The sequence below is a fragment of the Rhinopithecus roxellana genome, chromosome 1 (assembly GCF_007565055.1).
Source record: "Rhinopithecus roxellana isolate Shanxi Qingling chromosome 1, ASM756505v1, whole genome shotgun sequence".
NCBI lineage: Eukaryota > Metazoa > Chordata > Mammalia > Primates > Cercopithecidae > Rhinopithecus > Rhinopithecus roxellana.
Window position 1 is genome coordinate 190,046,854 of NC_044549.1, and position 25,807 is coordinate 190,072,660.

Here is a 25,807-nt window from a genome sequence, read left to right on the forward strand (position 1 = left end):
AGTGCTGGGATTACAGGCGTGAACCACAGCACCCGGCCTCATTTCAAACTATACCATAAGGCCATAGCTACCAAAACAGCACTGTACTGGTATAAAATAGACACATAGACCAACGGAACAGAATAGAGAACCCAGAAATAAACCCAAATACTTGCAGCCAACTGATCTTCAAGAAAGCAAACAAAAACGTAAAGTGGGGAAAGGCCACCCTTTTCAACAAATGGTGCTGGGATAATTGGCTAGCCATGTGTAGCAGAATGAAACTGGATCCTCATCTCTCACCTTACACAAAAATCAACTCAAGATGGATTAAGGACTTAAATCTAAGACCTGAAAGTATAAAAATTCTAGAAGATAACACTGGGAAACCTTCTAGACGTTGGCTTAGGCAAGGATTTCATGACCCGCAACCCAAAAGCAAACGCAATAAAAACAAAGAGAAATAGCTGGGACTTAATTAAACTAAAGAGCTTTTGCATGGCAAAAGGGACAGTCAGCAGAGTAAACAGGCAACCCACAGAATGGGGAAAAATCTTCACAATCTATACATCTGACAAAGAACTAATATCCAGAATCTACAATGAACTCAAACAAATCAACAAGAAAAAAAATAAACAATCCTATCAAAAGGTGGGCTAAAAACATGAATAGACATCCTCAAAAGAAGATATACAAATGGCCAACAGACATGAAAAAATGCTCAACATCAGTAGTGATCAGGGAAATGTAAATCAAAATCACAATGCAATACCACCTTACTCCGGCAAGAATGGTTATAATAAAAAAGTAATAAGATGTTGGCGTGGATGCAGTAAACAGGGAACACTTCTACACTACTGGTGGGACTGCAAACTAGTACAATCACTATGGAAAACAGTGTGGAGATTCCTTAAAGAACTAAAAGTAGAACTACCATTTGATCCAGTAATCCCACTACTGGGTATCTACCCAGAGGAAAAGAAGTCATTATACGAAAAAGAAGCTTGCACATGCATGTTTATAGCAGCAAAATTCGCAATTGCAAAAACGTGGAATCAACCCAAATGCCCATCAATTAATGAACTGATTGTATATATATACAATGGAATACTACTCAGCTATAAAAAGGAATGAATTAATGGCATTCACAGCGACCTGGATGAGATTGGAGACTATTATTCTAAGCGAAGTAACTCAGAAACGGAAAACCAAACATCGTATGTTCTCACTCATAAGTGGGAGCTAAACTATGAGGATGCAAAGGCATAAGAATGACACAAGGGGCCAGGCAAGGTGGCTCATGCCTGTAATCCCAGCACTTTGGGAGCCCGAGGGGGAGGGATCACCTGAGGTTGGGAGTTCAAGACCAGCCTGACCAACATGGAGAAACCCTATCTCTACTAAAAATACAAAAAATTAGCTGGGCATGGTGGCACATGCCTGTAATCCCAGCTACTTGGGAGGCTGAGGCAGGAGAATCACTTGAACCCAGGAGGTGGAGGTTGTGGTGAGCTGAGATCGCACCATTGCACTCCAGCCTGTGCAACAAGAGCAAAACTCCGTCTCAAAAAAAAAAAAAAAAAAAAAAAAAAGAATGACACAATGGACTTTGGAGACTTGGGGGGGAAAGTCTGAGAAGAGGGTGAGAGATAAAAGACTACAAATAAGGTTCGGTGTATACTGCTCAGGTGATGGGTGCAGCAAAATCTCACAAATCACCACTAAATAACTTATGTAACCAAACACCAACTATTCCCCAATAATCTATGGAAGTAAAAAAAAGTTTTTTTCCAAGGAAAGACTTAGGTGAGGAAGGACTTAAGTAAGGAAGAAGGGCCTTAACAAAGCAAGCCATGAGCCTGCAGGTTTAGGTACAACAAGAGGATGTGCGGAGTGCGGCCCTTGGCAAGCGGGGAGGGTCATAGTAAGGAAGAATTTGCATGTCAGGTGGAGAGTTTGTACTTAACCTAGTAGACATTGGGAGCCATTAAAGTCTTTTGTTTCCCAAGGAATTATTTGCCTCAAATCCTTTTGTATCTAATATTATACTTATTTTATAGCTTCCTTTCAGTGCAGTCTAGTGTCATGCTTTCCAGAGTTTACAAAGCAAATTAAACAACAGCTTCCCACATTGGACAATTGTTTTTGCTATCATAAATTGTTTGAGGGGTGAGTTTGGTCTTTGGTAGAAGAGTTCTACTTGTTTCAAAGTAGAGGTTCAGATTGATCTACATCAGCCTCCTGGGTGACAAGTCCAGATGGTTTCCATCTGGCTCTAACTGGAAACAATCAGACTATTTCCACGCCGGCCTCTTTGTGGACAAGAGGCTTTTGGCCTGCTGCTTGGAAAGTTGTCCCCACAATGCCATTGAGGCAAAACCCCCATTAGGAAACCTGATGCCCATTATTATTCCTCTCTTTTGGAGTGATAAGAACATTTAGAGCAATACAAGAACTTGACCACTTAACACTGAGCAACCATTTAAAAATTGATAAAGGAAGCAAAATGTCTTCTTTCTATGCTTGCAGGAGTTAAAGATTTTTGTGCAAATCAGTCTTGCCTCAGTGCATCCCTGAGGATGAAGAGCTATTAGAACAAGGGTCCTCAAATTTGAGCAGTCTCAGAGGTACTCAGAAGGCTTGTTAAAACAGATTGCTGGGCGCCACACCCCAGGTTCTGAGTGAGTAGGTCTGAGTGAAGCTGGACAGTGTGCATTTCTATCTAGTTCCCAGGGTCCTGATGCTGCTGGTTCGAGGATCACACTTTGAGAACCACAGTTTTGGACTTGAGAAAATCAGACTGTCTGCTCCTGATTTATTTTGCACAATGAAGAAAATCAGAGAGCAGACCGAGGCTCCTAGATGCCTCTTCTCTGCCCTGAAAACCACAGAACAGACAAGACCCAGTCTCATTTCTGTTCTGGCTTCTCTGTCTTCTTCTATACTGTCTTCTATACTTTCTTCTTCTGTACTCAGTGAAGCCACCTCTGAGCCCCATGGCTCTCTGTACCATGGAGATACAGGAACTAGGAATCATGGGCCTGGAAGTTGATCAGTGTTCAAGTGGATGATGTCTGGCTTGGTCTATGCCTAGTCACAAACCTGTGAGGTCCACGAAGAGCCAGAAGATAGCTGAAGGCTGGAAGTCACTGTAAGGTCGTCAGGAATAGCCAACCTCAGTTTAGATGGTTTCTCTGAGCCCTATTCAGCCAGTGCTGCCTTGTTGTCTCAAGGCTCCCAAAGTTCTTGAAAGACCCAGTGAGGACTCAGGGGTATCCTGTGCCTGTTTACTCCCAGCCCAAGCTCCACAGACAACCTCCACGGCTGTTTCAATTCTGGAAGATTTAGGACAGAGAGAGCCAGTAAGTGACTTAGACATGTACATGGGGCAAAAATCCAACCATAAAATGATATATCAACAAACTTGGGATTGATCAGAGCTTTACTACAGTACTATGCCACCCAAGGGCAAATACATTTCCCCGAATAAGGCATCGTTGCTTATATCATAGCCACAGTCCCCAGAAATACCAGTGGCATTAAGGAATGCAAAGACCAAGTTCAAAAGTCAAGATGTAATCTTCAAAACAGCTTTATTAGTTCCAAAACAGGAAGTTGCCAGTTATAATCCTGCAATTATTTTATTTGGGGCTTCATCCTGGGGTGACAGCTAAACAATGGAAACCTTTATAGAAAGGTCCCAAGGCCCAAGGTGTGAATCATCAAACACTACTTACATTTTGCCTTCTTAAGTCCTATAATCAAACAAACAGAGTTTATGTTCTGGTTTATATGACTAGGACTTACACAGGAAATTACACATGTTCCTTTTCATGGGAAAAAGCTATTTTTAACAAGTTAAAAATATAATTCAACCACAAGGAGAAGGCCCTACCAGGGCCTGGCATCTACAGATGAACATCTGAGTAGTGGTTGATCTGATGCCCCCCAGAATGTAGGATGCCCACCTGTTCTGGCGGTCCCAGAAGAGGCCAGCAAGTGAAGGATATGGAGAGCCTCCCCGGGGCATACTGGTTCCATGAAAATTTACACTTGACCTTTGAGTACCGGCCCATTTAGGAAACAGGGCTCTCCTCGGAAGGAATGAGAAGAGGTTTGTCAGCTATGTTAAGAGAGGAGGTTCCAGGCAGAGGGACCACATGAGAAAAGGCTAAGAGGAGGAAGGTGCCTGGCGTATTAGGCATCTGGAGGGGTGATGTTTGCTGCAGAGCGGTCACTGGGAAAGTGACTGGAAATGTGACTGAAGAGGCAGTGGACCCAAATGACTGAAAGCCATGAATGCTGAGTTCAGGAGTTAGATTTTCTCCTGTGTGCAAAGGGCTGGAGCCATGATGGTTTTGAAGCAGGACAGTAGCATAGTAAGGACTGGGTTTTTGAAAAGTATCTTGGGCAGTTTTGTAGAATATGCTTTAGAGAGAGGAATAGCTAAAGGATGGCAGACTAGTTATGAGGCGTTTTTTTGTTTTTGTTTTTGTTTTTTTTTTAGTTTAAATGCATTTTATTTTTAGACAACCTATGTGACATTTTTTTTTTCTTAAAAAAACGAGGCCTCCACTCCACATAAATCACAGTCAAAATAAATGAAGGGCCCATTTATCTTAAGACATGGTGTTTTGTGGATGACAAGCAGCAGCCATTTATGATGATAGGTGATATATTCAAAGTAATTGCCAAATCTGTTAATATTTACCCATTTCTAAACCATTGTTAAAGAAAATCATATACAAGGTCACACCATCCTCATGGTAGTTCAGTAGAGCAACCATGCCATCAGGATTCATGTTTTCATCAAGAAAAGAACTGGTAGTTTTTGAAAGTAGCAAGGATGTGCTTAATTTGTTCTGCAGCCCTACCATAAAAGGTTTTACTCTTTCTGATCTCACTTCTTCAAGTTCCCCTTTCATTGATTTCGTGTCATCTTTAATGTACTTCTTTTTTTAATTTTCTTCTTGAGATAGGATCTCACTCTGTGGCCCAGGCTGGAGTGCAGTGGTGTGATCATGACTCACTGCAGCTTTGACCTCCCAGCCTCAAGCAATCCACCCACCTCGGCCTCCCAAGTAACTGGGACCACAGGTGTGACCACCATGCCCAGCTAATTTTTTTTTTTTTTTTTTTGTACAGACTGGGTCTCTTCATGTCTTCATGTTGCTCATGCTGGTCTCAAACTGGTAGGCTTAAGTGATCCTCTCACCTCCGCCTCCCAAAGTGCTGAAATTACAGGCATGAACCACCTTGCCCCACTGACGTACTTATAGGCATCCTTGCAAAGCTGGTTTCCTGCAAGTGAGGTTCATGGCAATATCAACACCAATGATGACTCTGGGTGCTTTGGGTACCTTCACCCTTGGGGCCTTCAGAGGAGGCATTTCTACCAATGAGCAAGTCATCAGTGTTACCCTCTGTCCTGGTGATTACCTTCTCCTCCACTGTCAGGCACAGTTTATCCACGATCTCCCAGATCTTGTCAATGTCAGAGGGCTCCTCATCGTGTCTGATGAGGTCCACTGAAGGAAGAGGACAACTGCACTAGCTTACCGGGATTCTGGAGCAGTGTTGGGAGTCGGGGATGAGAGGGGAGTGGCAGGAAAAGCAGGACGTTTTACACTGTTTCAGGCAAGAGAAGATAAAGTGAAGCTGCAGTGATAGAAAGCTGGAGTCTCGATATATTTAGAAGGAAGAGAGTTGACAGGACCTAGTAGCCAGTTCAAAGAGGGTGGTGAGAAAGATTCTGCCATCCAGGACACCTGGGGAAGCTTGGCAATTGACCAAAGAGAAAATGAGAGAAAGCACGAGGCTGGGAGAGTCCATACTGGATCTGTGGAGTGGCTTCTAGGCAAGGCGTGCCATTGTCCTCCTGATCCTCAGGGAGACAGTGGTAGAAGGGAGGACACTTGCACATGAAGGTTCTTTGCCAGGTTGCTCCCATTCCAGTGTTTCAGTGACGTATGAAATCCAGAGATAACGCTGGCAAGCGAAGCACTAAAACTGTGTACTACGTGCCTCTGCCACCACTATTTCACAATGCTTCCCAGCCGTCCTCACAATGCTTCTAAGAGATGGGTATTATGATCTCTATTTTGCCAGAGGAAATTTAGATTCAGAGAAGTCAAGTGACTTTCCAAGGAGTCTCACAGCATTTTCCAGAGAGAGGTTTTAAACCTGGAGATTCCGCACATCTAAGTACACCACCCTGCCTCTTGGGCACAACCAGGCATAGCTATGCCACTGCTAAGTTCTCCCAGACAGAGAGGGTAAATTGAAATGGTCATTGTTAGGGAGCTTGTTTTTGTTTCAAAGTAAAGAAATGTAAGATTAGGTAAAAACGGGTTGCTGTGAACACAGCTGGGATGTATCAAGTATTACCAGGGCTTGAGCACATACCTGCCCTTACTCCAAGGAATTTGTTTTCAACCTAAAGAAAATAATTCAGTTTTGCTTGAACTTTGGTTAAAGCCCTGGAGGGGGAAGTTCCTGTACTGAGCAATGCCAGCCTTCCTATTATCTAACAGGGCCACCGTAACTCATTAGAGGTCTAAATTCTGGAGAGTGGTTTAGACTAGCATTTTCCAAACTGCTTATTTTTCATGGGAAGAGATGACATTGTGACCTGTCTTATCATCCGCTGGAGGGAGACTTTGACTTGTTTTTCCCATGGGAGTACAAGTTGGACCAGGCCAATCACAGGCCTGGAAGTCCCTTCTTCTCCAAGGGCACACGTTTGTGCCACACTGGCTTAGTTAGGGATGTAGACTGGCTAAGATGTTGTCTTTCCTTGCAAAGCTGAGCAGCGGTAAAGGAATTTAGCTTTTGGCCTTCAGCTTTGGCCCTATTGGCCACCACTGCTTTCCATCATGCCAGAAGGGGACAAAAAGAAATAGATGCCACATGTGATCAGTATCCACATCATCCATCATTCTGGGCAGTCAACTTACATTTTCAAATGCATTTTTCTTGAAGAGATTCTACAGGTAGAAAAATCATATTTCATCTTGCTCACGAGTGGTCTCAAGGCATTATTAGCAACACTGTACTTGGAAAAGCACTGAACAGTGAGATAAAGTTTCCATAACACAATTGCACTTTATACTCTATTAGTCATTGATTCATTAATTCATTGAACAACATTTATTAAATACCTACCATGTGCCAGATACGATTCTAGTGTGAATAATGGAGCACTGTTGTATCATTCATGACAGCTGTCATTTGCTATCATTCCCATGCCTTACTTAGATGTAAGGATGAATGAGATTTAGACAAGTTAGGCTTACCTCTAATAAAACCAAAGGATGGACCAGAGTTCATCCCTCCAACTGTGTTCTAAAGGAAGATAAATCCTGCCTATTTCTTTTCTTTTTTTTTTTTTCGAGACAGAGTCTTGCTTTGTCATCCAGTTTACGCAGTGGCGCAATCTCAGCTCTCTGCAACGTTTGCCTCCCGGGTTCAAGCAGTTCTCCTGCCTCAGCCTCCCAAGTAGCTGGAACTACAGGCACATGCCACAACACCTGGCTAATTTTTGTATTTTTAGTAGAGACGGATTTCACCATGTTGGCCAGGCTGGTCTCAAATTCCTGACCTCAAGTGATCTGCCCTTCTTGGCCTCCCAAAGTGCTGTGATTATAGGCATGACCCACCGTGCCCCATCAATCCTGTCTATTTCATCCAACGATCCAGCAGATTAGATTCATGTCCAAAGAAACCAATCAAATCCTTTTTTAAAAAGCATACTTTCTACTCTTTTTCCCCAACTGGCAACCTAGGAAGGCCTGATGTCCAGATTTATTTCCTTTTCCTGAAAAGCAAGTTTTCCCTCCAGGCTTGAAAATTTATGCTTGATTATCCTTGACTCTGCTCTCTTCCTTGCTCTAACCATGCTAGTTAACATTCACTTAATGTCAGCTTCATAAGGGTAGGGATTTTTGTCTCTTGTTCTCCACTGGGTCCCTGGCACCTACACCAGTGCCTGACACGTAATAGGAGCTCGAAAATGTTTGTTAAATGCTGAAGGAATTCAAGTCCTGTCTAGCTGCAGGGTTAGGTTCTCGAGTCAGCCTGGTGGACAAAATTAGTGTATAGTTAAATGATCCTTTAAAATTCTGTGATTTGCCCACACATTACAATATCTAGGCATATTATCTCTAAGTCCCACACAGTTTCTTCCCCACTTTTGGAACAGATCACTTGGTCTTTCTTTGGTTGGGTCCGGATGAAGTAGTTGGTTAGTGTTTAGGGGGCTCATATAACTCTAAATACTTGTAGGCCCCCAGAGAAAGATTTGAATTTGGGACAGGCAATTCCAATTTCCCATTTCATACTTACTGAGTGGATGAGCCCGCATTATGCCCATGATTATTTCTTTTCCTCCATCCCCTTCCTGTATTTTTCTTTGCCAAACTCCTAAACTTGAACTGACATAAATTAAATGTGGACCTGATGCTGTTTCCCAGCACTGACAATAGACTCTTTACAAAAGCTGTGTCGACTGATGAGGCTGAACCAACCCCAGGATCCCTCAGCCCAGTCACGAATTCTACAAAGGCAGGATGGTTCTTTCTCCTTCAGATTTTCTCTTTTAAAGCTCAAAAAGGTAACAGCTTTTCAGGCTCCTTTAAAGGGCTGAATTCCTTCGTAAGAGCTATCACTTCCCATAGATCAGTGGGCAACTCATTCATATTCTTCCAGGAAATTTCTAGATACATCAATTTTCTTCTTCAAAGTAAAGGCAACAATCTAAATCTTAGATGGAATTTCCTTTCATGCAGAGTAATTTTGGGCTTCTTGTTCTAAAGAAGGAAGGATGTACTGAGTATAAAACAAGGACTTTAAAAATTATATATACAATATTTCCTTGACTATATTGCAAATGCATCTACTCACACAAGTCCAGTAAAGTACAATCTAAAAGAATAAAGTCAGCTTAGCTGGTGATAAACAGGGGAACTATTGTCTAAAAATAATAAAATACTCTGATTTTCTTATAGGAATCAAGAAGAAAATTGAAAGTCTGATGGAAGCTGGTCCTTGGTTAGTGAAGTTGCATTTGGCAGATAATGGCATAGATGGAAAAGGAAAAGAAGGAGAAAATGGTTTGTTGGAATTCATTCAAACTTTAACATGGTGAGTAGCAATTTAAGAGGCCTTATTTGTTCACCTTTTAAAACTAAGTGCTTGAATTAAATCATGGGGATAATTATTTAGCTGCATCTTTTTACCAGTTTCCAGTGAGGTTTTACAGCTCTGAGAGCCAAGCAGGAACCCATCTTGGTCTTGGTACCTAACGTGGCAAACAGTTGTGTGTGGACCATGAAGCAATCTCTAAGACCTCACTAGAAGCCCCATTTTAAGAAGTTGGCAACTGAGGAAAAACAGGACGTATGACCTCCCGATTTTTCTTTCTTGAAGTCAGGATATAATGTAAAATGTAATCGATGTGACCTAAGGAAGAAGGGCGGCCTACTCAGGAGTGATCACTTTTTTGTATTTGATTACAAAGTTGTCCCAGCCTCCTCAAGGCAGAAGGACACAGCTATTCTCAAAAGCTTCTCAAAAACAGGATATTTCCTTGCCATGTTTGTGTTGAGAATCTTAGGTATTTCCCTGTCCAGGCCTACTAAGTCCACATCCCCAGTGGGCCAAGTAGGATTTGCAGCTACTGTAGAAAAAGCTTGCTGGGTGGAGACAACTCCAAGATATATCGTTTCAGGTAGTTGATAGTGACAGCACCGCGGGGAAAGTCAAGGGCAACAAAACACAGCCAAGGCTTGAGGCTTGAGGGCTTGATGGATGGCTACTTATTATTGTTATTATTATTACTTTTATTTTTATTTTTGAGACACATTCTTGCTCTGTCACCCAGCTGGAGTACAGTAGTGCGATCTCTGCTCACTGCAACCTCCACCTCCTTGTTCAAGCAATTATCCTGCGTCAGCGTCCTGAGTAGCTGGGACTACAGGCATGCACCACCACACCCAGCTAATTTTTGTATTTTTAGTAGAGACATAGTTTCACCATGTTGGCCAGGCTGGTCTCAAACTCCTGACCTCAAGTTATCTGCCCCCTTCAGCCTCCCAAAGTGCTGGGATTATAGGTGTGAGCAACTGTGCCCAGTCTACTTATTATTTTAGAAGAAAAAGATTCTTTCTCTGTCTGGCATGGTGGCTCATGCCTGTAATCCCAGCACTTTGGGAGGCCAAGGCAGGCAAATCACTTGAGGTCAAGAGTTTGAGACCAGCCTGCCCACATGGTGAAACCCCATCTCTACTAAAATACAAAAAAATTAGCTGGGCATGGTGGCAGACACCTGTAATCCCAGCTACTCAGGAGGCTGAGACAGGAGAATCACTTAAACCCAGGAGGCAGAGGTTGCAGTGAGCCAAGATCGCGCCACTGCACTCCAGCCTGGGCCACAGAAGGAGACTTCATCATTTAAAAAAAAAAGAAAGAAAGAAAGAAAAATTTTTCTCTAATATACTTATTCAGGAAGGATGGGAAGATTTTCAACTTTAATAGCTTCTCTGCTTTTCCTATAATAATCCTATTAATAAGCTTCATTTCATTGCCCTTTTAATACAATGCTGATTTAGTATATTGCTGATATATTATGCTTTTAGTATTTTGCCAAAATTTTGTTAAGGATTTTTCCATCTATGCTCATGAAGCATATTAGTCAGTTCTTTTCTTTTCTTCTTTTCTTTTCTTTGTTTCTTTTTATTTATTTATTTATTTTTTGAGATGGAGTCTTGCTCTGTTGCCTGGGCTGGAGTGCAACGGCATGATCTTGGCTCACTGCAACCTCCGCCTCCCGGGTTCTAGCGATTCTCCCACCTCCACCTCCCAGGTAACTGGGACTATAGGTGTGGGTCACCACACCCAGTTAATTTTTTGTATTTTTAGTAGAGATGGGTTTTCACCATGTTGGCCAGGCTGGTCTTGAACTTGTGATTTCAAGTCATCTGCCCTCCCCGGCCTCCCAAAATTCTGGGATTACAGATGTGAGCTACCACGCCTGGCTGAACTTTTCTTTTCTCGTAATATCTTCGTCTGGCATTGAGATCAGGGTAATTCTGGCCTTACAGAATGAGCTAATAAGTGTGTCCCCCTCTTCTATTTTATGAAATAATTTGTGTAGCGTTAGCATTATCTCATCCTTAAATATTCGGTAGAATTGTCAATGAAAACATCTGGGCCTGGAGCTTTCTTTATGGGAAGGTTTTTAACAATAAATTCAATTTTTTTTTTTTTTTTTTTTTTGAGATGGAGTCTCTCTCTGTCGCCAGACTGGAGTGCAGTGGCACAATCTCAGCTCACTGCAACCTCCACCTCCTGGATTCAAGTTATTCTCCTGCCTTAGCCTCCTGAGTAGCTGGGACTACAAGCACCTGCCATCATGCCTGGCTAATTTTTGTATTTTTAGTAGAGACAGGGTTTCACCATGTTGGCCAGGGTGGTCTCGATCTCTTGACCTCATGATCCTCCTGCCTCAGCCTCCCAAAGTGCTGGGATTACAGGCATGAGCCACTGCACCCGGCCTAAATTCAATTTCTTTAATAGGTATAAGGCTATGCTGGATATTTTATCTTGAGCAAAGCTTTAGTAGTTTGTGTCTTTCAAGAAATTTATTTCATCTAAATTGTCAGATTTATTGGCATAAAGTTCTTCGTAATATTTTCTTGTGATCCTTTTAATATCTGTAGCATCTATAGTGATGTCTCCTTTTTCATTCTTGGTATTGATTACTTGTGTTCTCTCTTTTTCTGATTGATCTGGTTAGAAATTTATTAATTTTATTGATCTTTTCACGGAACCACTCTTGATTTTCACTACTGTTTATCTGTTTTTAACTTTATTGATTTCATCTCTTGTCTTTATTAGTTCCTTTATTCTGCTTACCTTGGGTTCAATATGTTCTTCTCTTTCTAGATTATTAAAGTGAAAGCTTAACTTATTGATTTTAAATCTTTTAATTTTTCTAATATAAATGTTTATATTAGCACTAAGCACTTATTTTATTGTTTCCTACAAATTTCAATATGTTATATTTTCATTTCATTCAGTTCAAACTATTTTCTAATATTCCTTTTAATTTTTTCTCTAACCTATGGGTTATTTAGAATAGCTCTGTTTAGTTTCCACATATGTGTATATTTTTTCAGATATCATTCTGTTTTAATCAAGAGATTAAGAATCTCTTGATTCTTAATTAAATTCTGCTATGGTTGGAAAACATACCTGGTGCAATGGCATGATCTCGGCTCACTGCAACCTTTGTCTCCCGGGTTCAAGCGATTTTCCCACCTCCGCCTCCCACGTAACTGGAACTACAGGTCCCATGCCTGGTGTGCTCATGTAGTCCCAGCTACTTGAGAGGCTTAGGTGGGCGGATTGCTTGAGCTCAAGAGTTTGAGATCAGCCTTGGGCAACATAGCAAGATCTCATCTCTAGGGGAAAAAAGGAACACACTTGTTTTATTTCTTTTATGCCCCAGATCTGATCTATCTTGGTAAATGTTCCATGTGCATGAGAAAATACTGTATTCTGCTGTTATTGGATTGAATGCCCCATAAATGTCAATTAGGTCAAGTTGGTTGGCAGTGCTATTGAAGTCTTATATATATGTACAAATTTTTACATGTTCTATCAACTATTGAGAGAGGGGAAAATTGTGATGTTGTTTATATCTCCTTATAGTTTAATCAGTTTTTGCCTCATGTATTTTGAAGCTCTGTTTTTAGGTACATAAACATTTTTGATTGTTGTGCCTCTCGATGAATTGGCACTCATCATTATGAAATGGTCTTCTTTATCCTTGGTAATGCTCCCTACTTTGATTGATATTAATATAGCCACTTCAGGTCTTTTTTTAATGAATATTTACATAATATATCTGTTTTCATCCTTTGGTTTTAACCTATCTGTGTTTTTATATTGAAATTGGGTTTCTTATAGACAGCATATAGCTGAGACCTTCTTTTTTTATCCATTTGACAATCTTTGTCTTTTAATTGTTTAGACCATTATATTTAATGTGATTATCTTTATGGTTTGGTTTTTTAACCTATCATCTTGCCATTTGTTTTCTATTTGTCTCATCTGTTCTTTGTTCCTTTTAAACTAGTTTTCTGTTGCTTTTTGGATTAATGTTTATAATTCCATTTTTATGTCTTTAATTGGCTTGTGAGCAATACCTCTTAGTCTTTTATTTTCTAGTGGATGCTCTAGTGTTTACAGCCTTCATGTTTAACTTATTACAACCTACCTTCAAATAACATTATACTACTTCACTTATAGTATAAGAATCTTACAACAGTATACTTCCATTCTCTTCCTATCCTTTGTGTTTTTGTAGTCATATATTTTACCTTTACAAGTTTTATAAATCCAAGGATACATTATTATTATGTCTATTTTAAGCAGTTGTTTTTTTAATAAGGGGGGAGTTTTTATGTTTATTCACATATTTACCATTTCTGGCATTCTTTATTCCTTTGGCTATATTCACATTTCTACGTGATATCATATTCTTCTGTCTGAAAGACTTACTTTATACATTTCTTATAATCCTGGTCTGCTGGTGATGAATTCTCTAAGCCTTTGTATATCTAACAAGTCTATGCTGCCTTCATTTTTAAAGTGTTTTTGTTTTTTTTTTTTTTTTTTGGCAAGGTACAAAATATTTGATGGACAGTTAATACTTTTTTTTTTTTTTTTTGAGATGGAGTCTTGCTCCTGTCGCACAGGCCGGAGTGCTGTAGCGCAGTCTCGGCTCACTACTACCTCCACCCGCTGAGTTCAAGTGATTCTCCTTCCTCAGTCTCTCGTGTAGCTGGGATTACAGACATGTGCCACCACACCTGGCCAATTTTTGTATTTTTAGTAGAGATAGGGTTTCACCATGTTGGCCAGGCTGGTCTCGAACTCCTGACCTCAGGTAATCCACCTGCCTTGGCCTCCCAAAGTGCTAGGATTACAGGCATGAGCCACCATGCCCAGCAGGCAGTTAATACTTTTAAGATGTTGCTGCACTATCTTCTGCTCGTATTGTTTCTGAAGAAGCATCACTATCTTCTGCTTGTATTGTTTCTGAAGAGACATCATTTTTATCTCTATTCTTTTGTATATAATTTGTTTTTATTCCTCTGTATGCTGCCTCCTCCTCCTCCTCTTCCTCCTCCTCCTTCTTCTTCTACTTCTTCTTCCTCTTCCTCTTCTTCCTCTTCTCCTTCCTCCTCCTCCTCATCCTCCTTCTTCTTCTTCCTCTTCTTCTTCTTCTTCTTTCTTCTCTCTTCTTTTCTTCTTCCAGAGTCTCACTGTCACCCAGGCTGGAGTGCAGTGACGTGATCTTGGCTCACTGTAACCTCTGCCTCCCCAGTTCAAATAATTCTCGTGCCTCAGCCTCCCAAGTAGCTGGGACTACAGGTGTGCAACCAATATGCCCAGCTAAATTTTTTTTGTATTTTTAGTAGAGATAGGGTTTCGCCATGTTGCCCAGGCTAGTCTCAAACCCCTGGCCTCAAGTGATCCACCCACCTTAGCCTCCCAAAGTGCTAGGATTTCAGGTGTGAGCCACCATGTCCAGTCTCTGGCTGCTTTTAAGACTTTCTTTTTATCACTGGTTTTCAGCAATTTAAGTATGACATGCTTAGTGTGACTTTCTTCTTGTTTTTTCAGATTGGAGTTTGTTGAACTTCTTAGATCTATGTGTTTGTAGTTTTCATCAAATTTAGAAAATTTTAGACCACTCCCTTTCAAGTATTTTTTTTTCTATCACTCCTGTCTTTTATCCTTCTGAAACTCTAATTACATATATGTTAGGCTACTTGATTTTATTGCACAGCTAAATGATGTTGTGTTTTTCTTTTTTCTTTTTTCTTTTTTTTTTTTGGTCTTTTTCTCCCCTGCATTTCACTTTGGGTAGTTTCTGTTGCTATGTCTTCACATATTGTCTACAATGTCTACTATGCTGCAAAGTCCATCCAATGTATTTTTCTTATCTCAGACATTGTACTTTTTAATCTCTGAAAGTTCAATTTAAATTTTTAAATTTTTTTTTCTTTTTTTTTTTTTTGAGACAGAGTCTCTCTCTGTCACCCAGGCTGGAGTGCAGTGGCGTGATCTCAGCTCACTGCAATCTCCACCTCCCAAGTTCAAGCAATTCTCCTGCCTCAGCCTCCCAAATAGCTGGGATTACAGGCACCCGCCACCATGCCTGGCTAATTTTTGTATTTTTAGTAGAGACGGGGTTTCACCATGTTGGCCAGGCTGGTCTTGAACTTCTGACCTCAGGTGATCTGCCTGCCTCTGCCTCCCAAAGTGCTGAGATTACAGGTGTGAGCCACCGCTCCTGGCCCAATTTGAGTTTTTTCAGTATCTTCCATTTCAGTCTTCTTCATGTTCATATTTTCCTCTGCCCTCTTGAATATATAGAGTATACTTAAATGTTTTAATATCTTCGACTATTAATTCTATCTTCAGTATCATTTTTGGATATTTTGATTGATTAATATTTGTTCCCAGTTATAAGTCAGATTTCCTGCTTCTCTTTTCAGTAGAGGCCAAACATGGTGAATTTATGTTATTGGGTGATGGATTTTTAAAATTCCCTTTTCATTCCTTTTAATATTTACAGGCTTGTCCTCTGATACAGTTAATTTCTTGGCAATAGTTGGATTCCTTTGAGGCTTCTGGGGTTGGTTGGTTGGTTGGTTGGTTGTTTGAGACAGAGTCTCACTGTGTCACCCAGGCTGACGTGCAATGGCACTATCTCGGCTGCAACCTCCGCCTCCCAGGTTCAAGCGATTCTCATGCCTCAGCCTCCCGAGTAGCTGGGACTACAGACGCATGCAACCATGCCTGGCTAATCTTTGTATTTTTAGTAGAGACGGGGTTTGTCCATGTTGCCCAGGCTGGTCTTGACCTCCTGGCCTCAAGTGATCTGCCTGCTTCGGCCTCCCAAAGTGCTGGGATTACTGGCGTGAGCCACCGTGCCCAGCCGAGGCTTGTTTTAAAGCTTTGTTTGGACACATCCAGAAGAGTTTTGACTCTAGGATTAATTTGGTCCCACTACTGAGGCAATACACTTTTTAGCTGTCGATGCCTCATGTATTAGGAGGTTTTTACACTCTGGCTGGTAGGAATATTATCTGTTCTCAGCCCTGTATGAGCCTCAGGGCTTGTTCCACTTGCCTGTCCTGTGAATGTTTCCCTAGCCTTAGTACCTTCCTCAGAAGTGTACTCAACCAAATTTTTGGGGCAAACTCTCTGCAAAAGGCACAGAACTCTCTATTTCTATAAGGCCCTCTCCTCTCCGAAATTCTGTCCTATAAATTCTAGCCACCTTTACCCAAACTCTGAAGTCTGTGTCTCAACTCAGTGAGACCAACAGAATCTGATTGCCCTCCCTGCCTGCAGTGCTGGGGACCCAGAAAGGCTCTTCAGGCAGTAAGTGGGGCACTCACAGGGCTCACCTTATGTGTTCTCCTTCTCAGAGCTTGTTGGCCTATCCTGTCTCTTGTCCAATATTTGAAAACCATTGTTCAATATATTTTCTCTGGTGGTTAAAATTTGATTTTGGGCAGAGGGTAAATTCAATCCCCGTTTCTCCATCATAGCCAAAAGCAGAAGTCGTGCGTCACTTTATGGTCACCTATAATGCAATAGATGCTGTGAACATAGGTTTGTTACTCCTCACACCAATTCTAAGTCATAAATATCATTACTCTCATTTTACGGATGAGGAAACTGAGATTCAAAATGGGTAAGTCACTTGCCCAGAAAGTCAGAGTTGTAACTGTAAAACTGAGTGTTAGGGCTGGCATGGTGGCTAACACCTGTAATCCTAGCACTTTGAGAGGCTAAGGCAAGTGGATCACCTAAGACCAGGAGTTCGAGACCAGCCTGGCCAACATAGTGAAACCTCATCTCTACTAAAAACACAAAAATTAGCCAGGTGTTGTGGCACACACCTATAGTCCCAGCTACTCAGGAGACTGAGGCAGGAGAATCGCTTGAACCCGGGAGGTGGAAGTTGCAGTGAGCTGAGATTGCACCACTGCATTCCAGCCTGGGCGACATCTCAAAAAAAAAAAAAAAAAAAAAAAAAAAAAAGGATTTTAAACCTGGGTCTTACTGACTCAAAGTCTAAGCCAAGTTCCTTGTTTGAAGCATCCCTACCCTCCCAGAACCCTGGAGTACTCCCATGTTCCCCTCTCTACCCAGCTCACCTTCATTTCACTCTGATGTTTCTTGCACCACTCCTGACTCTCATTCATGATGACTGCCACCTGCCTCCTTGGTTTTGCATTCCCTTTCAACTACTCCTACTCTAGCGACCTGAACGACTTGAACTCATAATGATAACTTCGTGCAAATTTAGCATCCATTTAACTTGGCTAGTTTAAATATTGTATCATCGAACTCTTCCACACCTTTTCAGCCTCACCCCATCCCATGGGCAGCTGGTAGCTTTCCAATGTGACTTGTGCAGTCGACTGCATGCTCACCTCAAGCATAGCTACCCCTCTCCATTTCCACCTTCACAGGCAAACCCCCACGCTCCTGCTGCGCCCCTCTGCAGTGCTGACAGGCTATGCCCTAGAGGTAGAAGCACCGTCTTTGCAGCCCCAGCCCACTCTGGCAGGCCCCACTCTGGGCCAGTTGTAGAGAGCTGGAGGATGATCACAGACTTCAGGAGGACTTCAGGGAACAGATTCATAGCTCCTCACCTTTTATCACTGGGGGCTCTCAGTATCCAGGAAGAGGAGCTCGGTGGATGTAAGAGAGCCAAGGGGATTGACCAGGGGCTGTTAGTCCCTTTGCACAGATGAATTTAGAAGGCACCACCTCTGGCCAATGAATCAGAGGAAGTTCCCCTTTCAGGTCCATGCTTTGGAGCCCAGCATTTGGCAAGCAGAACTCTGCTGGATTTCAGCCCCACTTACCCTCTTGGAAGGCACCTTGTGCAGGGCATAGGCACTTAACCATGTGGGGCCCTGGTCACAGCTGGCATGTAGTGAATACTCCATCAAACCTTCACTCGTGAGGCTGCATGGTGTAGTGGTGAGATCCATGGCCTCTGGAGTCGACCTAGATGTAGAATTGTTGAGTTATGAAGTTCGTCCTCCTCACTTCCTGCCCTCCTTCTGTGGACCATCTGTTCTGCCTCACATCCCTGCTGTCCACTCATTTTGTCTGAAGACACTGCACACAACCAGGCAGTGCAGGAAGCCAAGGCTGGTCAAATCCTGACTAGGCCGACAGTTTCCTCAAGAGCAAGACCTTTGAGAGAGTCTGGCAGGACCATTCAGCACTGGCCTTGCATTCCGGCTGCTTAATCAGTGGAACATATACACAATGAGCGAGAAGGTAGCCTCGTATTCAGTGTGGTCCCTAACTGAAATTTCATACCTGCAGCCCGTGGTAAGGGCTTGAAATTGTTTTATTGATAGTCATATAACTTCTTTCAGAGCAGAGGCCTTGTGTCAAACTTCTCTTAATCCCTGCAGTGCTACGTACATAATATGCATGTAATAAGTATGCTCTCAGTATACCATCATCGGCATTGCATTTGCAAAATACTTTCATAGAAATGGCTTCATTCTGTTTTCACTACAACCTTATGAAATAGGCAGAACAGCCTTTTTCGGGCCAGTTTTATAGATGAGGGAGGTGAGGGCACATAGCCTGCCGTGATCACATGATTTGACACATGATTTGACAAGGAGTTGAAGCTGACCAGGAGTCCAGGCCTTTGCCCAGATTTCTTATTCACTCATGATGCCAGAGTCCCAAAGACCAGTCGGCAGTCCAGTGCAAGGCTTGCACTTTAAGAAATTTCCCGTCATGGCATGTGCCTGTAATTCTAGCTACTTGGGAGGCTGAAGCACAAGAATTGCTTAAATCGGGATATAGAAGTTGCAGTGAGCCAAGATTATCCCACTGCACCCCAGCCTGGGTGACACAGCGAGACTCTGTCTCAAAAAAAAAATTTTTTTTTGCAATAGTCCTCAAAGAAATTACGAATGTAACAACAGTGCAGTTTACTTTTCGTAAAACTAAAGTTATTTGATTTAAAAAGCTATCCTTTGTTTTCAGACTATGCCCTTCCTACTTTGATGTAAAAATGTTTGCTCGTTTACAGTGTTGACAGTTGTTATTTCTTGACATACCAAAAGTTGCCAAACCTTTCTCTGTCCCTCTAAAGTTTTAGACATTTGCTGGTATATAAAATCTAAAGTAGGTAGTCCTACATTACATTATATCATACCATATCTTTTGAGTAAATAAACAAATGAACGATTCAAACAACCAAAAATTCTTATTCTACCAACTTACCTAGGAGAAGTATCCAAACTAGAGAGATTAGATTGGTAAAAATTGGTTTTGGGATGTCTTTGGTCTCACATTGTGCCAATGCATCATCTTGGGTTTGGGGTTGGGGGAGGGGTTTAAAAAGAGAGATCATTCTCCAAAATAACTGAATTGAGGTTCTTTGAGTAACAATGCTTGACACGATGCCTGTGTGTGTGTGTGTGTGTGTGATTTTCTTTCGACAGCCTGATCAAATACTCTGCCCACTTAAGGGAAATTGACCTTGGAAACAATGTTCTGGGAGAAATGGCTGCTGCTGAAATACTTGAAGCGCTGAGAGCCAGAAAGACAGGTAGAGTGTTTTCAGGTTATGTGTTTCCCCTCCACCTGCCTACAGCCACTCACTCCTAAATGCTGTACTACTCACAACTTGCTCCGCTTTTTTCATTTAAGTAACTGGCCCGAACTATGCAATGACCAGGGACACTGTCACAGGCCAGCCATCATTGTGTCAATTTTCCCAGTGATTTGCACAGAGTTCAAGAATTTCTAGGATGTCATATGTAGCCTTCGATCTAAGTAACACGTGTTTTTAAGGGGAAATTTTCTCTATTGCTTTTTTTCTTTCTTGCTCCTCTCATCCTTGCCTGTTCTCCAAGAAATGCTTTTCCCACTCTCCATTCTCTTCTCAGCCCAACCTGCAGAGAGGTCTCCAGATATCAATTAGAAAATTCGAGGCCGGGCACGGTGGCTCAAGCCTGTAATCCCAGCACTTTGGGAGGCCAACAAGACGGGCGGATCACGAGGTCAGGAGATTGAGACCATCCTGGCTAACACGGTGAAACCTCGTCTCTACTAAAAAATACAAAAAATTAGCCGGGCGAGGTGGCGGGCACCTGTAGTCCCAGCTACTCCGGAGGCTGAGGCAGGAGAATGGCGTGAACCCGGGAGGCGGAGCTTGCAGTGAGCTGAGATCCGGCCACAGCACTCCAGCCTGGGCGGCAGAGCGAGATTCCGTCTCAAAAAAAAAAAGAAAAAGAAAAAGAAAATTCAAGTAACACCCCCCATAAGATTTTGATGTGCTTTCTGGATAATCAAAGAATGATTAAATTGTGATCGGCATAGGGAAAGCAGTAAGTCTTTTATGATGCTGCAATCCTTTGAAAAGGAGAGAATCATGTGTGGAAGGAGTTGGTTCCTATTGCCACTCCTGCCCTCTCCATCACCAGCATGCATGACTGGAATTAATGATGGCTGCTCGCCATGCTAAGGCAGAGGAGGGGAAGAAATGTCATTTTAAGTGAAGCTCAAAGGAAGACTTCATAAACACATTTGAAAACGCAAATTCAACCTTAAGAAAAGCAGAAAGAACTCTTGGTGTGTTACTGGGTAGGTTAAGCTGAGAGAATTAAGCAGTCCCAGCATGGGTCTCTACCATTTCCTCAGCGTGGTCTTAGAGACGTAGTATAATCATAGATTGCATTTTTCTTTTAAGGTTCTGGAGTTTTAGATAGAAGAATTATAATGATATTACTATATATTGTATTAACATTTTTAAAACTAAAACTCCAATCAAGTGATTCCATGATGTTTAAATTATCCCTTTAGAGAAACAGAATATCTACTTTCTATTCCTTTAGAGTTGAATTCAATTTCAGCAGAAGTACTCTGTTAAATTTAGTTCAAATATAGCTTTAAGCTTGATAAACTGAAGGCAGGTGAATGATTTCATTTTGTTTTTCCTGGCACCATAGTAACTTTTTCATTATACATTGAGGGAGAAGTTGTTACAAGTCTGCAGGCAGTCTCGTGACCATGACTCTAGTGAATGCTAATGACAATCAGTCTCAGATGACTTGATGGAAAATGATCATCTCTGAGTACGTATTTGGAGCTGGAAAACATCATGCTTTGCTTAGTAAATGTTTTAATTTGCATAAATGAGAAGATAATTATGAAATACCCACCTGAAAATACAAATACTCATTTATAAGGCATTAAAAAGTAATTTATAGTTCAAGAATCATTTTTTCAAATATAGTAATATATATAATGAGTAGCCTTAATGCATCTATCTCTTGAGCTGAAATAATTATGGTGTTTCTGATGGAATACTTCAATTGGATTGTTAGTTTGAACACCAAGAAGATTCCTCAAAACAGGGTTAACTGGTTGGGTTTTATAGGGAAAATCTCTTCCCATTTTGCCCTAATGGCATCATTTTAAACATTAAAAGCAATAGTAGTATTAAAGCTCTTCAATTGATTGTTTCTTAACATTTGCAAGTTAACAAGCTAATTTCTAATTCTAATTCTAATTCTTTCACGAAATCCAAATTAACAGCCTCAGGTCACTTACTTGGCTGTCAAGGAGATCTTAATAACCTGACTTTAATGATGGACTAGGCCAATGAAATCTTCCTCAGAGAAATTAGCAACCTCATTTCATTAAAAAAAAAAAAAAAAAAAAAAACTAGTGAAACAAGAAGCTGTTATTCTGTCTTACTGCTTTTTCACTAATAAGAAAACAGAGTACTGAAGGAACATTTCATTTATTCATTCTTCTTTCTTTATATATTTGTTAATGCCTATCATGTACCGGGCCCTGTTCTAGACCCTGGGGAGGGGAGTCATGAATTCCTGCCTTCATGAGGCATATATATGATTGTATATCTGATGGGGATCATACTTAGAGGAAAAATAAAGCAAATGGGGGGTAAAGTGTGTGTCAGGGTGTGGGGGTTGCCATCTTAGTGAGGGTAGCCAGGGAAGGCGTTGCTGAGAAGGGACACTTGAGTAAAGACCTAAAGCAGTGACAGAGCAGGCCATATGAATATCTGAGAGATGAGCATTCTGGCTAGAAGGAACAGCAAGTACCAAGGCCTTAAAGTAGAAGCCTCCTGGTGTGTTCAGTAAAGCCGCTAGCATGGCTGAATGGAGTGAGCTAGAATGGGAGAGTCAGAGGACAAACAATTTGAGATGCAAGTATGCAGAGCAGAAAGCATTCTAGACTCTTGTGAGGACTTTCAAGTGTAACTGTTGACATGGAAAGGCTTTTGAGAATGATAAACCTAGAAGTAACCTGATGTAACCCACATTTTAACAGGATTGCTCCAGCTCTATGTTAAAAATCGACTATAGGGGAGGCAAGGGCAGAACAAGGATTCTAGTTAAGGAGTTTTCTCTGGAAAAACTACACAGGGCCTTTGAGCAGACCCAGAACACCCAGCAAGGTGGAAAATGTGGGTTGGGGAGAAGCTACAAATACGAGAATTAAGGAAAATTGTATCCATTGAACAGTTGAAATTCAGTCCTTACTACCATCCCAGGCTTATCTGCCCTGCTTCCAGAAGGCTGACAGCCATGTAGAAGATTGGGGTATTCCTTGAGAAATTGAATTGCCCTAGAAAAGGAAATTCTAGATGCTGACAGCTGGCCATCTCCTCACCATTCAAAGAAGCCTAGCGGGTCAGCAAGCCCTGAACATACATGAGAGCTGCCCATCAGCCTTTGTATGTCTTATGCTTCATTGTGAACAGATACCTGAGAACCTCCAGACACTTGAGGCAAGTAGCCAACATGAGAGACTAACCCTGAAACAGAGGGAATAAAGGAACCCTGAAGATACAGAAACAATGCAGAAAACTAAAGAAAAACAAAAAAGCTCTAACATTGTAACGTTCTGAATGCAAGAAAAGATAAGGCAACCATGAAAAAGGAATGGGGTACTATGAAAAAAGAACAGTTAGCAAATAAGAAAAAGTTTTTGGAAAGTAAAAATGATAGCCAAAATAAAATATTCTGGAAAAAAAAAAAAAAGGTTGACAGGTAAAATCAAGAAAGTCAGCCCTCTGCTCCTCCAGTTCGATAGACAACTGCATTTTCTCATGCAGCACCAGCTGCGCCCCTCAGACACCAGGGTGAAGGTGAAGGCCAGAATAAACAGATGTGTCCATAGTAGGCCCTGGTCACCAGGACTGCTTTTAACTCTGGCAAAGTGGATGTTGTCACCATCAATGACCCCTTCATTGACCACAACTACATGGCGTACATGTTCCAGTATGAGCATGTTCCAGTAAGAACAAGGCCAAATTCCACATGACCTCCAAGGAGTAAGACCCCTGGACCACCAGTCAGAGCAGAGAAGATGAGGGAGGCCCTCAGCTGCTGGGGAATACCTGCTGCACTCAGTCCCCCACCACACTGAGACTGCCCCCTCCTCAGTTTCCAAACAATTTGAGATGCAAGTATGCAGAGCAGAAGGCCTTCCAGACCCTTGTGAGGACTTTAGGGTATAACTCTGTTGAGATGGAAAGGCTTTTGAGAATGATAAACCTAGGAATTAACTGATGTAACCCACATTTTAACAGGATTGCTTTAACACAGACCCCTGAAGAGGGAAGGGCTGAGGAGCCCTGCTTTGTTGTGTACCATCAACAAAGTTCCCTGTACTCAGCTCACCCCCACCCAAAAAAAGAAAGTCTTCAGAAGTAAAACAAAAGATAAGAAGATGAAAAATTGGTGAGAAAATATAAGAGACGAGGATCAACCTACGAACATCAGTGTCTAACTCAGAGTTTTCAGAAAGAGAAAACAGAGAAAAGTGAAGACAGGGAATTATCAAAGGAATAAATAAAGAACTTTCCCAGAACCAAGGAACATAAATCTGCACATTGAAAGAGCCCATTGGGTGTCCAGCACAGGGAAATATAAAAAGTACATCATGATGACATTCAGAACACTAGGAATAAAAAGGGGATCCTAACAACTGACTGAAAGAAAATAATTTGCATCCAAAGAACTGGGAATTAGAATGACATCAGACTTTCTAACCAGAAGCTAGGGGCAACAAAGTGCTACTATGACAATTCTATGAGAAGTCTATACATTCCCAACTTCTAACCACATATGAGGCCAAAATAATGATGTTTTCAACATGCAAGCATTCCAAACATGCACCTCCTCTGAGTCCATTCCTAGGAAACTTTCAAAGAACATGCTTGAGCAAAATGAGAAAATAAAACACGAAGACAGGCCAGGCGCAGTGGCTCATACCTGTAATCCCTGCACTTTGGGAGGCTGAGGCGGGTGGATCATTTGAGGTCAGGAGTTTGAGACCAGCCTGGCTAACTTGGCGAAACCCCCTCTCTACTAAAAATACAAAATTAGCCAGGCATGGCAGTAACCACCCATAAGCCCAGCTACTCAGGAGGCTGAGGCAGGAGAATCACTTGAACCCACGAGGCGGAGGTTGCAGTGAGCCGAGATCGTACCACTGCACTCCAGCCTGGGCAACAGAGTGAGACTCTGTCTCAAATAAATAAATAAATAAAAATAAAATAAAATAAAGTAAACTACAAAGAACACCAAGTTCAGAAATCAGAAGGCCCTATACAGGACAGTAAAAAAGGGAGTCCCAGATGATGGTTGAGGTAAATCCAAATTGGAGCAGAAAAGTAGAAGACTTCAGAAAGAAGAAAGACTTGGGTAAAAACTGAACTTATAGAGCATGTGAAATACTTAAGTATTTTATCAGCTGAGGTCAGGAGTTCAAGACTAGCCTAGCCAACATGAGGAAACCCTTATCTCTACTAAAAATACAAACAAATAAATAAAAAAGAAATACTTAAGTATTTTGAAAGAAATATTGATAAGTATATGAGAAATGACAGAAACCTCTGGGAAAATATTTAGAATAGGTACACAGAAAACTCTGCAAATGAAAAAACAGGCAATTATTAACTTAGACAGAAGACAGATATACAATGAAATATGTACAAAAAAAATACCAATGAATACACCAAGTGTTGATTTAACTAAAAATTGTGATATATCTTTATTGGGAGGCTTGGCAAGAAGAAGTTACAAAAGTCAATATTTACATATTTTAAACAGAAATATCAAGAAATAATATCATAAGCACTTTGCTTAAAATCGGGCAGTAAATATCATGAAAAACTGCTGAATAAGTTGAAAGTGGCTGCCTCTGCAGAAGAGGACTTGGGGCCAGGTGCAATGGCCCACACCTGTAATCCCAGCACTTTGGGAGGCCAAGGTGGGAGGATAAGTTGAGCCCAGGAGTTTGAGACCAGCCTGGGCAACCTAGGGAGACCCCATCTATCTCTACAAAAGAAGAAGAAGAGGAACAAAAGAGGAAGAGGAAGAAGGAAGAAGAAGAAGAAGAAGAAGAGGAAGAAGAAGAGGAGGAAGAAAGAAGAAGGGGGAGGAGGAAGGAGGAGGAGGAAGGAGGAGGAGGGAGGAGGGGGAGGAAGAAGAAGAAAAGAAAAGAAGGAAGGAAAGAAGGAAGAAAGGAAAGAAAGAAAGAGAAAGAAAGGAAAGAAAAGAAAGAAAGGAAGGAAGAAAGGAAGAAAGGAAGAAAGAAAGGAAGAAAGGAAGAAAGAAAGGCAGGCCAGGCGTGGCAGCTCACGCCTGTAATCCCAGCACTTTGGGAGATTGAGGCGGGCGGATCACATGGTGAGGAGATCGAGACCATCCTGGCT

The 25,807-nt window shown here is 41.6% G+C and overlaps 1 protein-coding gene and 1 pseudogene across 1 annotated transcript in view; one reads left to right on the plus strand and one right to left on the minus strand.

Moving 5' to 3' along the window:
• LOC104674072 overlaps window positions 1-25,807 on the plus strand; it is a 73,514-nt gene that overhangs the window by 43,817 nt on the left and 3,890 nt on the right. Inside the window, exons 7-8 of the mRNA XM_030939375.1 lie at window positions 8,985-9,120; window positions 19,554-19,660. Of these exons, the coding sequence (XP_030795235.1) occupies window positions 8,985-9,120; window positions 19,554-19,660 (243 nt within the window). The remainder of the gene's footprint in view (window positions 1-8,984; window positions 9,121-19,553; window positions 19,661-25,807) is intronic.
• LOC104674068 lies at window positions 4,680-8,341 on the minus strand (annotated as a pseudogene).